This window comes from Vulpes lagopus, chromosome 21 (assembly GCF_018345385.1).
Source record: "Vulpes lagopus strain Blue_001 chromosome 21, ASM1834538v1, whole genome shotgun sequence".
Classification (NCBI taxonomy): Eukaryota; Metazoa; Chordata; class Mammalia; order Carnivora; family Canidae; genus Vulpes; species Vulpes lagopus.
The window spans coordinates 32,966,005-32,978,779 of NC_054844.1; the positions used below are offsets into that span (position 1 = coordinate 32,966,005).

Sequence of the window (12,775 nt, forward strand, 5' to 3'; positions counted from 1 at the left end):
CATGATCCTGGAGACCCTGGATCGAGTCCTACATCGGGCCCCCTGCATGGAGCCTGCTTCTCCCTCTGCCTGTGTCTCTGCCTCTCTCTCTCTCTCTGTGTCTCTCATGAATAAATAAATAAAATCTTTAAAAAAAAAAAGAAGGTATACAAACGGGAAATCAATATTTAAATGGTGTTCAACATGATTGGCCATTAGGGAAAGGCACATTTAAAACCACAATGATGTATCATTATATATCCATCAGAATGACTAAAATTTTTGAAAAAAGTAGTATTGTAGAGAAAGTGAGTCACTTGCATACTCCTGATGAAAATGTAAAATGGGACAGCCACCCTAGAAATGAGTATGGCAGTTTCTAATCATGTGCTTACCGTACACCTAGTAGTTGTACTCATGGGCATTTATCTCAGAGATATAAGAACATCTGTTCAGAGAAAAATATGTAACAAATGTTCATAGCAGCTTTATTCATAATAATAAAAGCCTGGAAAAAAACACATGCTCATTCACAGAGGTGAATGGTTCAATCGTGGTATATCGTACCATGGAATACCACTCTTCAATTAAAGAGAAATGATCTACTGATGCACACAACTTGAATGTGTCTCAAGGGAGGTATGATGATTGAAGAAAACCAACCTCAAAGGTTACATGCTGCATAATTCCATTTACATAGCATTCTTAAAATTACAAAATTATAGAGAAGGAGAATAGATTAATAATAGTTGTCATGGGTTAGAGAGGGCAGAGGAAGGGAAGTAGATGTGGTCATGAAAGGATACCACAGGGGATCCTTATGATGAAATTATTCTATCACTGTGATGGTCTATGCATCTGACAAAACTATTACTTGCACAGAACTAAACAAACATTCAGACACACAAATGAAGGCATGTAAACTAGTGAAATATTAATAAAGCAATAATATAAAAATTATGATAAACTTAATTCGATTACAGCAAAGTAAATTTTCTGGTTGTACTATTTTAATTTAGTGATACAAAATGTCAGGGTGAGGGATGGGCAAAGGAGCAAAGGATCTTCATAATTTTCCACAATTGCATGTGAATCTATAGTTACCTCAAGACAGAAAGTTTAAAAAAATCATTGAACATATGATATACTGAAAATATAAAGAAAATAAGTACTGATGGGCTTTTTCAAGGATAGTATAATTGGAATGCAACACACCCAGGAATAATATCTGAACAAGTGAAGGCCACAAACTACCTTCTAGTTCAGTTTCTATAGGTAACCTCCAGACCTCAAAAAACAAGAGGGGCTTGCAGTTTGGGGGCTAGCATTGAATTACTGAAGGCAACAGAGGACAAGGTGCATGTTCTTTTTTTTTCCGTAGGCATTTTTATCTTTCCTTCAAACAAATATTAAATATATTTTTCTAGTATTATTATTATGGAGGACATCAAATTAATATAGCATTCCAAAGTGACCAAATGTTCAAACCTGGCTTGGGTTGATCAATCTTTATTTTATTTATTTATTTATTTATTTATTTATTTATTTATTTAGTTTTATTTATTATTTATTTATTATTTTATTTATTTTATTATTTTAATAATGCCCTAAAGTGATTGCAATACAGTGGTCTAATTGGTATTTGGAAATTATTGTTCTAGTGAATCCATGGAAAATAGTTTGCAAATGATATTGCTTTGTTTATCAAATGTATTCTGGGATAAATTACCTTAGAAATGTGTTTCATAAGAAAATAAGGTCCTCTTTTCCTGCAGTATGTCTTATGCTAACCAGACAATTGAAAAAATGATATTAATGTATTGCCATAAGCCACAGAAGGAAGCTCTGATATAAAGGCCATGAGTGGCATGGGAATGGAGAAAAACCCAAGTGGGGAAAAGACTAAGTCCATCAGTTTTTCCCTCCCCTTCATCATCATTTTAGCACAGGTGAACTTAAAGCCTAAGTCCCACTAAGATAGTTTATTTATTTACTTTAAAATATTTAATTTATTTATGAGAGAGAGAGAGAGCAGAAACATAGGCAGAGAGAGAAGCAGGCTCCCTTTGGGGATCCTGATCTGGGACTCCGAGATCACAACCTGATCCAAAGGCAGATGATGCTCAACCATTGAGCCACTCAGGTGTCCCTAAGTAAGATAGTTTAGCTTCAAAACCTTTACAGTTCTTCACAGAACTAATCAATCTGACTATGTATCAACATTAGAGAAAAAAATATAATATGATGAAACATCCCCTAACTAGAGCACTAATATAAAAATTAAGATAATCTTACAAGAGATTATAATGACATTCTTGGTATTATGGCATTTAAAGTTGCTTCTAGAAGATTTTAGTAAAAGATTTTTTTTCTACCAAGAGAGCATATATAAACTCAACTAAAAATAATATTGTTTATCAGTGCGAAGGAGGTAACTTCAGAATTAACCTTTTAAAACAGATACGTGTATAATATAGCCAAAGGAATTTAGAACTTAAACAATGGTAAATTGCATAATATTTTAAAACCCTTCATAGTTTAAAACTATTCTTAGCACCCCCCCAAAAAGAACTGATTATTAAACTTCAAATGTTTTTAGACTTCTTAATAAAAATCTAAACTAAGATAATTGATATGAATGTTTTTGCTGTTGCTGTCATAATAAATGTTTTACTTCTTAGGTCCCTGAAATACATTTCAGGTTACTTCATGAAGCAAGTTTTGACACATGAAGAGCCCTGAATGAATGTTCTTTAATAAAAGACATTTCTGGAGAATTTAAGCTCTTCAGCTAAAAGAGTTTCCTTTAGAGGGAAAGGTTTTTCAGGATTTATTCAGCAGCACTTGTGGGAATATTTCTGCAGCTTGCCAAACCTAAATTCTCTTTCATGAGTGCACTTTTGGACAACATTCAAAAATGGACCATAAAATTAGGTCACAAAGCAAGAAATTAGGCTTTGACATCCGTGTTTTACCACTTTCCCTGGTATTTCTGCTGTATTATAAATATTCTTGGCATTGCTACCAGCTGTTAGGAAGACCTTACTGATGTCTGGCTGAACATAATGTTTACCAAAATAGAAAATGCAATCAAGACTATACTTTTCAGATGCCCCCCCTCACGTCTTATATAGCATATTAAACACAATTTCTTAATGTAAGTCTGAGATTTAAAGGTAAACAAAAGAAAAAAGACTTTCACTATCTGAAACTGTTTTTTGGTCTAATTTTTAAACTCTATATGACACATGAAATTTGGAAATATTTTGGGAAAAGAGTAGCTGAAATTAAGGCAGGTAGCACAAAAACTGTTTAAATCATTATATCCTAAATCAAGTTTAAAATGCATATATAGTTATATTAGAAGTTTGTATTCATATTGTTTTACATGGATTTTTATTTAGATAAGTATTGTGTGTGTGTGTGTGTGTGTGTGTGTGTATAAAGCTTTCCACTTTATTCCTAAAGCCAAAATACAGTTGCAGAATGGAAATGGATGTAAGTTAGATGCCATCTCTATTTGATGTAATCTGTTGAAATTTTTATTACTTGGCCTAATGATATGGTTACTAGACTCTTTCTTAAGGAGGTTATTTTGGTTGATGACTAACCCAGTTTTAAAACTTGTGTTGAATGAGTTAACATAGCCAAATAAATAACCTGATGCAAGCTGTCGATATACTTTTCAGTCTGAATAATACTGCTATATTTTAAATCATCAATGTGTTGACTAATGGCCTTTTCTTCAGGAAATGCTCTTGAATATTTATTACTCCCAGCTGCTCTATATTAGTAGAGTTTATACCCAGAGCATCGGTCTCTTTGCTGTCCAGGCAAAATTGGTTCTGATGTATCTACTCAGATTGTTGTTCCAGGTTAATTAGTACTCTTTCTTAAAAAAATATGGAATTGATAAACATTTTCCTTAAGATAAAAACGTTTTAATGGTCCTCTTATTGTCAAATCATGCATTAATTGAATCTTGTTTCCCCCTAACTTCTTCACGGTAGCTATATGAAATCTCTGCAACTATGTTCAGATTTGAATATGCATTTTTAAATCTAGAATGAATCCTAGAAGTTATCTAGATAATTCCTATCTCTTTATTTTGTGTAGTGGGACTCAGAGAGGCTTGCCCTGTATTTACCCATCTACTTATTGACAATCATCTTGGACACTCAGTCCAGTTTTCTCATGGTATTAGGCTTCTTTCAGAGAATACGTTTAAATAAAACTGATCATTAATTTCTAAAACTTCTATAGCTAATACTTTCATACTCTAAAACTTTGTATAGTTAATTTGGTGTAGTACCAGAAAAATTACCAAGTCCATTCTAGAATTGCTGCAAGTAAGTAGTAAAAGTTAGTGCTTCCAGCTTTTGCACTTTTCTCTTTCCCTTCTCATTGTCTGGCACATCTAATAAATATAGTTAAAGTTTTAAAACATTGTGGAAAAAAAGCCATAGACAGTTATTAAAAAGAGATTAAATTACTAACTTTGATTATTTAGAGTTCGATTTGTGTGACTAACACAGAGACCTTGGATATTAATGAAAGCAAAAGGAAGGAAAGTCTGCCATCATGTTAAAATTTATGGAACTTCTGGTGCTAAATTACAATTTAGGTTTCCATGGTATCTGGCATAAATACTCCCTTTGTGTTAAAGTCCAAAACTCAAATTGTTATCAAATACACAACTGTGGATATATATTCAAAATTATTAAGACATGAAGTACCTAAATGAATTCAAAAGGACTTTCGAAATTAATCAATTTATTTGTTCTAAAATTAGGAGGAACAGACAAAATAGGTTCCTATAGTATACATACCAAGTTGGGCAGGCATACCAGTACACACACACTTTATAACCCCCCCACCAAAAAAAAAACTTCATGGAATTATATGAGAAGATCCAGAAAAAAGAAACACTTATATAGGCAGAAAGATGTGTCCAGATCATCATAGTCAAACCAAAAAGAAGAGTTGAGGTAGTTTTTCAAGTATTTGGGTCAGAAAAACACACATTTACCTCAGATACTTGGATAATTGCCTCTACTTTCCACTTGTGTTATCCAAGAAAGTTTGCCACAGAGACAGACTAAAGATTTCATCTCATCAGCCCTCGCAGGACTAAGACAGGAAAATGGCCCTTGCTGCCCACACTGGCTGGAACAATGACTGACTGGGCGCCATCCTGAGGCATCCCATCCCCACTTGGCACTAAATCACAGGGATACATCTATTAATAGTGAAGCCTTCCCAGAAATTGAGCCTTCTCCTTACAATTGAGATCTACAGATTCAGAAGCTGCTTGGGGGCAGTTCTCCATAACAGTTACATGCCAAAGCTGTAATAATGAGCTGGAATGTGTATCTGTTTTTAATAAATACAGAATTTAGAAAGTAGCTTGATTGTTTCCAAGTTAGAATTCATTAATAGTTCCATTTTTAAAAAGCTTTAGTAAAAATAACAGCTTTTCCCATTACTAGTGACATTACAAACTACACCAATAATTTGAAATTGTATTTTTCAATGTAAGTTCAATGCAAACTGATGTAAATCCAGTAGTTTTCAAATATATCAACAAAGTATATAATTCATTCAGAATAAGTCACCTATTTTAAATTTTAAGATGAGTGCTGAAAATTATCTAGTTTAACACTTCATTTTGCAAATTCAAAAATTGCCAACTGTGAGGATAATAAACTGGTAGACAACACTATAAAGTATACATTAATGCAAATTTAGGTTACTTTTCTCTTTCTTCACTGGAATACAGTGAGAGAAATTTCCTTGGAAGATTTCTTCTCCTCTTCTTTAATTAATTGTTCCTGTCTCATAATCAAACTGGTCAGCTTTTGGCAAACTAGAACTTATTCTTTGCTACACAGTCTGTCTATATCGATGGCTCCCTTAGAAAACAATCAGCAAAAAAAAAAAAGAAAAAAGAAAAGAAAACAATCAGCAAACTTGCTGCTCCTCACTCTGATTCCTGGAGAGAAAGGAGGAAAGCTTTACGGAACTTAATACCCATAGTATGCTTTTAGATGCTCCACTGCAGTCTATATTATAGACTTTATACATTTGGTATATTTACCAATGATACCAAATTTATCTGACAATTATGTCAATTATATCAAATTATAATAGCAGTACAGATAACCTGTGCAATCTAAAAATCTATGAGCATAAATAAATGGCTATTAGTTCGTATTTTAAAAATAATTTCAATTTATATTGAAAAAATATCATATGCTTGTAACTCCAATCTTTATGCTGTGAAAAGACATGTATTATGATTGTAAAATAAGGATATGTAATTACATAATTTATTGTATAATATAGGACATAATATTATAAAGATATATATTATAAAAATACATCATGCATTCCAAATATTGTGTATTTGTTATAGCATATAAAGATATATAATATTTATTAAAGGCTTATTACTAACGGGGCACCATTTTAAGAGATGGATACTATTATCCTCATTACACACATAGGAAAATTGTGTCCCAGTGAGACTAAGTTACTAGCCCAAGGACATATAGCTAAGTAAAAGAACAAGATTTGAAAAAAAAAAAAAAAAAAGAACAAGATTTGAATCCAAGCAGTCTGACTTCAGATGTAACATCCAAGCTCACTGCTAGAACACAATATAGAAAACACTAACTCAGATATAGTCAATGAAATAAAATAATCAGTGTGGGAAATTAAAAAGTAGGTAGGCCTCTTTCTTTATTGGTAAGAAATATTCTATAGAAAGTCACAGATGCACGTTTTTGCAATTTTATTTTTGCCCATGTTATTATTTATGGCTGGTGTAATAACAAGGGGAATGATAGTAATTTTAAAAATATATATTTTAGCTACCCAACACCATACAATTATAATAGCAAAAAAATAAATAAATATAGCAGATGGCTTAAAAGCTTAATTTTAAAATCTGCTCTTTAGTTTTAAAAATTAATTCATTCAAAGTGTCTAACTGGCTTATATTATAATGTATATGCCTACAGGACTTTCATATAAATTTTATCATGTCATCTTAACAAAATTGCTGTGAGGTAGTAGTATAAGAACTGGTAATCCCATTTCATAAGCAAAGGAAATTTTAAAAAAGGAAAAGAAATAGTGTTCAGCTCTCATCTTACAAAGCCAGAACGTGGCCAGATACCAATGCTCCAAATTTACTACACAACTTATTTTTCTGTACCACTCCTTAATGTGTAACTTCCTGAAATATAAAAACCAGATCATATAATTTTTATTTTACATCTGTTTCACGGTTGGCATATGGTTTATTTTATCAAATTAATTGAGTTGTCCACCCAAACCACTGTGAGACATTGATGATAATTCAAAGTTAAGTTAGAAAGGAGAGTAAAGTTTTAGGTTATTTGAAATCTGAATTTAAAATCTCCCATTTTTGGTTCATTTTATCAAACAAAAGAAGGCAAAAACATCTTGACTTCATTGCTGAAAACGTAACCAAGGAAAGACTTAATGGTGTAAAACCCCAATTAAGTAATTTTCTTACATATGATATTTGTGGAATCTGCCATTTTAAGGTTCTGGAACATCCAATTTTTTCTTGATGGTGCCTTTTGCAGACTGGCTTCCTGCCACCAGCATCTCTCTGACACCAGCCAACATCGCCAGTCCAGCCCTTGAGAATTCGATGGGGTTACAGGGTTTTTTTTCCCCCCCCACTCCTAAACAAATGAAAATAAAGGAAACTCAAAAAAAAAAAAAAAAAAAAAAAACTTTACTCTCTAAACCTATGACCAGTTAAGAAATTACGAAGAGGATATTTTAGTCCTTTTGAATTCCTATCACACAACTCCTTATATTACCATCATCATTTGGATTAATTAAAACATACTCAAAGAAAAAGGAAGAAATGTGGAAAGTGTTCTACAGCTCTTTCTTGGCACCCTATGAATCCAGCTGTACCATAGTTCAGACCCTCCCCATTTCCTCTTGAAGTTGACTGCAAGATCCCTGTACACCGCATGTGTTATCTAAATGTGACTTAGGATGTACCATTACATCCCCACGACAGTAAGTTTGGTCTTTCCTCTGCTACAGAACTTTTCCATTGTCGTGTTTGGTTGCACCAGACCACACAAGTCATTGTATGGTCTGGCATGAATCCCAAGGCTTTTTTTCCCCCTAAAAAAGTAAAAACACTATTTTAATTTCTAATTATCCAGTATTCACAGTCAGTAATGGCTATTCTGTGGACAGAAGAGGAGGTGAGGAAGCTGTCTATGATTTATGTGCATTTCTCAGGGCAGTAGGGGAGCACCAATTCCTTTGAAAGTGGTTTGGGATGGTGCAAGTGAGTAAGAGTTAGTGTATTGTAGGACAACCTTGAATCCACTTCACCCAAATCAAGGAACTGACACTGCATTGTGCAGCAGTTTAGGGAGACTCACTGTGTGACTGTGCATAGTACCCTCCTGCCAGACTTAAAACGTCAGATTTCAGAGAAGCAAACTCTGGCAGTATAGCAAAAAACACCAAAACTTTAAAGGTGGGGAGAAGGGTTAATGGATGGAATATATCCAAAATTATTGATTTCAGTTCTCATTGAAAAGACTTAGAGAAAAAAAAGAAAAAAAAAAAAGAAAAGACTTAGAAATCTTTTTTTTTTAGTTTTGCGACCTTTGTTAGCATTTATTATAAGGACAAATGTTGTTGCAAAAAGCCGTCAGCAGAAGCAAATTTTCTTAGATATTGTTTCCTATATTTAAATAGCTATCATCACAGAGACAGTAGTGGTTATAAAGTAGTCTAATTCTAACAATCAAATTATCCTTACATATGAGTAAGGGAAAAGGGTGAATGATCATCCTATAAATTATACGATTTTTTTTTCCTAATAATATAGTTAATATACACATACACTCATTAAAAGATCTATATGGTGCAGTAGAAAAGGTATGACTCTTGACATTAGATGAACATACCTTAGAAAGCCACTTCAGGGATGCCTGGATGGCTCTGTCAGTTAAGCATCTGTCTTCAGCTCAGGTCATGATCTCAGGGTCCTGGGATGGAGCCCCGCATCAGACTCCCTGCTCATCCAGGAGCCTGCTTCTCCTTCTCCTTCTGCCACTCACTCCCCTGCTTGTGCTCTTTCTCTCTGTCAAATTAATAAATAAAATATTTTTTTAAAGTTTTTTTAACAAAAGAAAGCTACTTCACCTACAGATTAAGCTGTGGTCTTAGGCTAGTCAGTTAATCACTGTAAGCCTCAGATTCCATATTTATGAAAGAGAATAATAATAGTTGCAGTTCACACATTGACCATGGAGACTTTTTATAAATATCTTCCTTTCATTCCTCCCACTATGCTACTAATGTGTGTGCATATCTCTATCTATCATCTATCTATCTATCTATCTATCAAATGCCATAGTGCTCAAGACACAAGTTCCCAAGACACCCAGTCCCAAACACTGATTAGTTTTTTAGAATCATTGATAAATTCACCTTCTGTATTTTTTTTTTTTTTTTTAGTTAGAAGCCTTCTGGCATATGTCTTAGAACAAAGGTTCTAGTGTGCATTTGTTTGTTTGTTTGTTTGTTGAAGGAGGTTCCAGCAACAGCTCTTACTTTTTAGCAAGGCAATCACTGTTACTGGGGAAGGGACATTTGATAGGGCCAAACCTTGTCACTTTAGCCTACTTTCTGTTGGACTCCCATCTCCAGTGTCTAGGAGAATATGTTTTTCTTTGCTCTTATTTCAACTTACCCATCAAGGATTCATGGCAAACCCCCAAAGTACATGGCTTCCTGCCCCTAACTGGGCATCCACACTGTCCCTTCAGCCTTGATCTTTCCTCTTGCAGGTAAAAACAGAAAAGATGGAGAGAAAAACATGGTGGATCCTTTTCTCCCCGTCTGTGCCAGCCTGCCTCCAACCTGGTGATCGTTGACACTCACCATTTGTGTGAAAGCCTTTTTTCTTTTTTTTAACATATTATACTAGATTTTACTAATTAACTCAATCTTGTAGCTTCTGCAGTTTTCCCTTCCAATCTAGTTCTTAGAGGATTTTTCCTTTTGAAACTTCTAAACATACTTTTGAGCAGGAAGATATTTAAAAATATAATTATATAGCTTCACTAATATGAAAAATGGCTTGTGAACTAACCGAGTACATCTTAAAATGGCCAAGTGAAATTTTTGTGTTTTCATGCCCTGTTTTTCTTTGAAATTACGTATCTCGGAAATTAGCTCATTATCTGAAAAAATTATGAAGAACTGGTGAATTATAATATATGGGTATTGCCACTGAATGGACTGTTTGATTTAGCCAAGCAGGTAATGAACAGTGTTGTTGTCAAATTCACTAAGCAGTCATCTTAATTAGGACACATACTAAGGGACATTACTCCAGTAGTCTTTTGTATCCTGGTCCCATATAAATTATTTGGCAAGAATGGATGAAAAGCAACAATAAACAACTCAAGACTGCCCATGGCTCTGTAGGGTTTTTGGAACAATTCCTGGGATTGAGAAGTGAAAATGGATAGCATGTTGAGAAAATTGTCATCTCAGTAGCAAGGTTTAAGTGAAGATACCAAGCCATTAACTGCATGCATGCATATTTAATTTTATTAACTCCTACCATCAGCCTCTTGGATCTTTAATTTGGGCAGGAAGTTTGAGATTCTTACTGGAAGGACTTAAGCATAACTGAAGGATAAAAAGGAAGTGTATATAATTCTGTCTGGAACTGCTTAAATTTCATTATTTGAAAATACTTTCATTTTCTCCCATTAGTCAAAGAGATATACTTAAAATTCTTGTTGCTTCACCAGAAATAGTTTTGCTCTTAAACACATTTATATTTAGGTATAGGGTATCATATGAACTTCTCATTTAGTAAATCAAGCAACTCCATCTGTTGTTGGAATAAGTCTCAGGAAAGCTTAAGGAATATGGATATGACTGTTCAATACATATGTAGTGTTCTTTTTAAAATAATTCATTAGTCATCATAAAGGAATACATGTCTCTGGATCAAGATGTTATTAATTTCCATATTAATTTTTTTTAGTTTTGTAGTCTCAGTCATTATCACAGATAGAACAATCTTCGAGTTTAGATCCAAATCAATTGGCATTTTAATAAGATATTTAAAATTAATTTGAGATTCTCATGAACCTTAAGTATCATCATGGAGACATATGCATGAATCATCACTGTGGGCATCTTCTTATCTAGTTCATAAATGAAAGTATACCACCAAGACCTGATGGGAATATAGTCTTGAATTTAAATACTAGAAAGGAAATCACATGATAAATATGACTTTCTTATTGCCAGGAAAGGGAGAATATTCTTGTTTAAATAAACTTCATTGATGACAAGTAGAGGTTCTCATTACTAATGGATCTAAGTTCACTTTTGTAAATGTTAGAGATTAAAAGACTACTATACTCCTATTAAACAGTAGAGATGTTTACTATTCAGCTTCATCTTAGGACAGCTTTAAACATTGAAGAAACCACATGACATTGAACTGTGTTTCATAACATTATGGTAGAGCCATTGTCTTAATGAATCTTGAGAACAGAAATAGGCCTGTAATAATAAAGGGCATTCAGCTGACACAATCTGGTAAAGAAGTCATCTGTCTTAATATAACTGCTGTTCTTTCACTAATGTCATCTTAAGATTATTTTGTTTTAAAAAGGAGGATAGTTTCCGCTGAAAAGGCTTTGTTTCCTCAACATTTAAACTTTTCATTAAAATTTGCTCTTTTAGTAAAAATAAACAATGAACCACAGAATATTTGCCTGTGGTGTTTGCTTCAATTACTTACTGGGAATTGCAGGTGGAAAGAGAGTGATACTAGATGTCTTTCATGCTTACAACAGCTCTGGAACATGAAGGTTTATATTAAATGCATGTGCCATGTGGAAGAGAGTCCAAAAAGGACCAGGAGTTTTTGGGTCCGGTTGTTTAAAAAGTCAGGGTTTAAGAGGAAGAAAGCACATTTGTATTTAGTACTAAGTACTAGCATAGACTCAAGTGATGCCTGGGGGCAGTCATGGCTGCTATGAATCCTGTTTAATTCTGGACGGTCCCAATTTCAAATCTTCTATCCCACTTGATTTATCAGAAAATATGTTTCAATTATTGACTGAGAAAATGTGCTCAGCCTATAATATGCAAATAATCATTTTTTTAAAGATTTTTATTTATTTATTTGAGAAATATAGGGATAGAGAGAAAGCATGAGCAGGGGTGAGGAACAGAGGGCAAGGGAGAGGCAGACTCACCGCTGAGTGAGGAGTCTGATACATGACTCGCTCCCAGGACCCTGAGATCATGACCTGAGCTGAAGGCAGATGCTTAACCAACTGAGCCACCCAAGCACTAATAAATAATCGTTTTGAAAGTACTTTTTTTGGGGGGGGGGAGGGGCTATTTTTCCTCAAATGTCTAAACTCTTTTTCATTGAATGTTACTACATTTCTAAAGAAGAAATGACTGAATTAATAGATAATTGTGTTCTCGCTTATTTTTTCCTCTGATTACTTCACATATGAATAAGAACTGAGTGGGGACCACATCTGTATTTTGTTCATACATAGGTATTTTTTCCTAAAGACACTGGTAAGATTCAGGAAAGACTAACAATACTTTTAGGGTGATCAAGAAAAGCTGGGGCTGAATTGTGTGTAATTTATAAATGGGTGATGTGTTGACGTTCATTTATCTGAGTTAACAGATCAAACAAAGATTTAAAAAGATATGGTCAATGTATTAC

At 33.7% G+C, this 12,775-nt stretch overlaps 1 protein-coding gene across 4 annotated transcripts in view; it reads left to right on the top strand.

The window, feature by feature from the left end:
- Positions 1-12,775, top strand: part of CNTN1 (contactin 1) — a 348,668-nt gene that overhangs the window by 251,802 nt on the left and 84,091 nt on the right. The window contains exon 17 of one of the 4 annotated variants that reach the window (XM_041736681.1): positions 9,843-11,897. The exons of the other annotated variants lie outside the window; for them this stretch is intronic. Coding sequence (XP_041592615.1) covers positions 9,843-9,922 — 80 coding nt within the window. The 3' untranslated portion in view covers positions 9,923-11,897. Of the gene's footprint in view, positions 1-9,842; positions 11,898-12,775 lie in introns of those variants that run through there. 4 annotated transcript variants of the gene reach the window in all.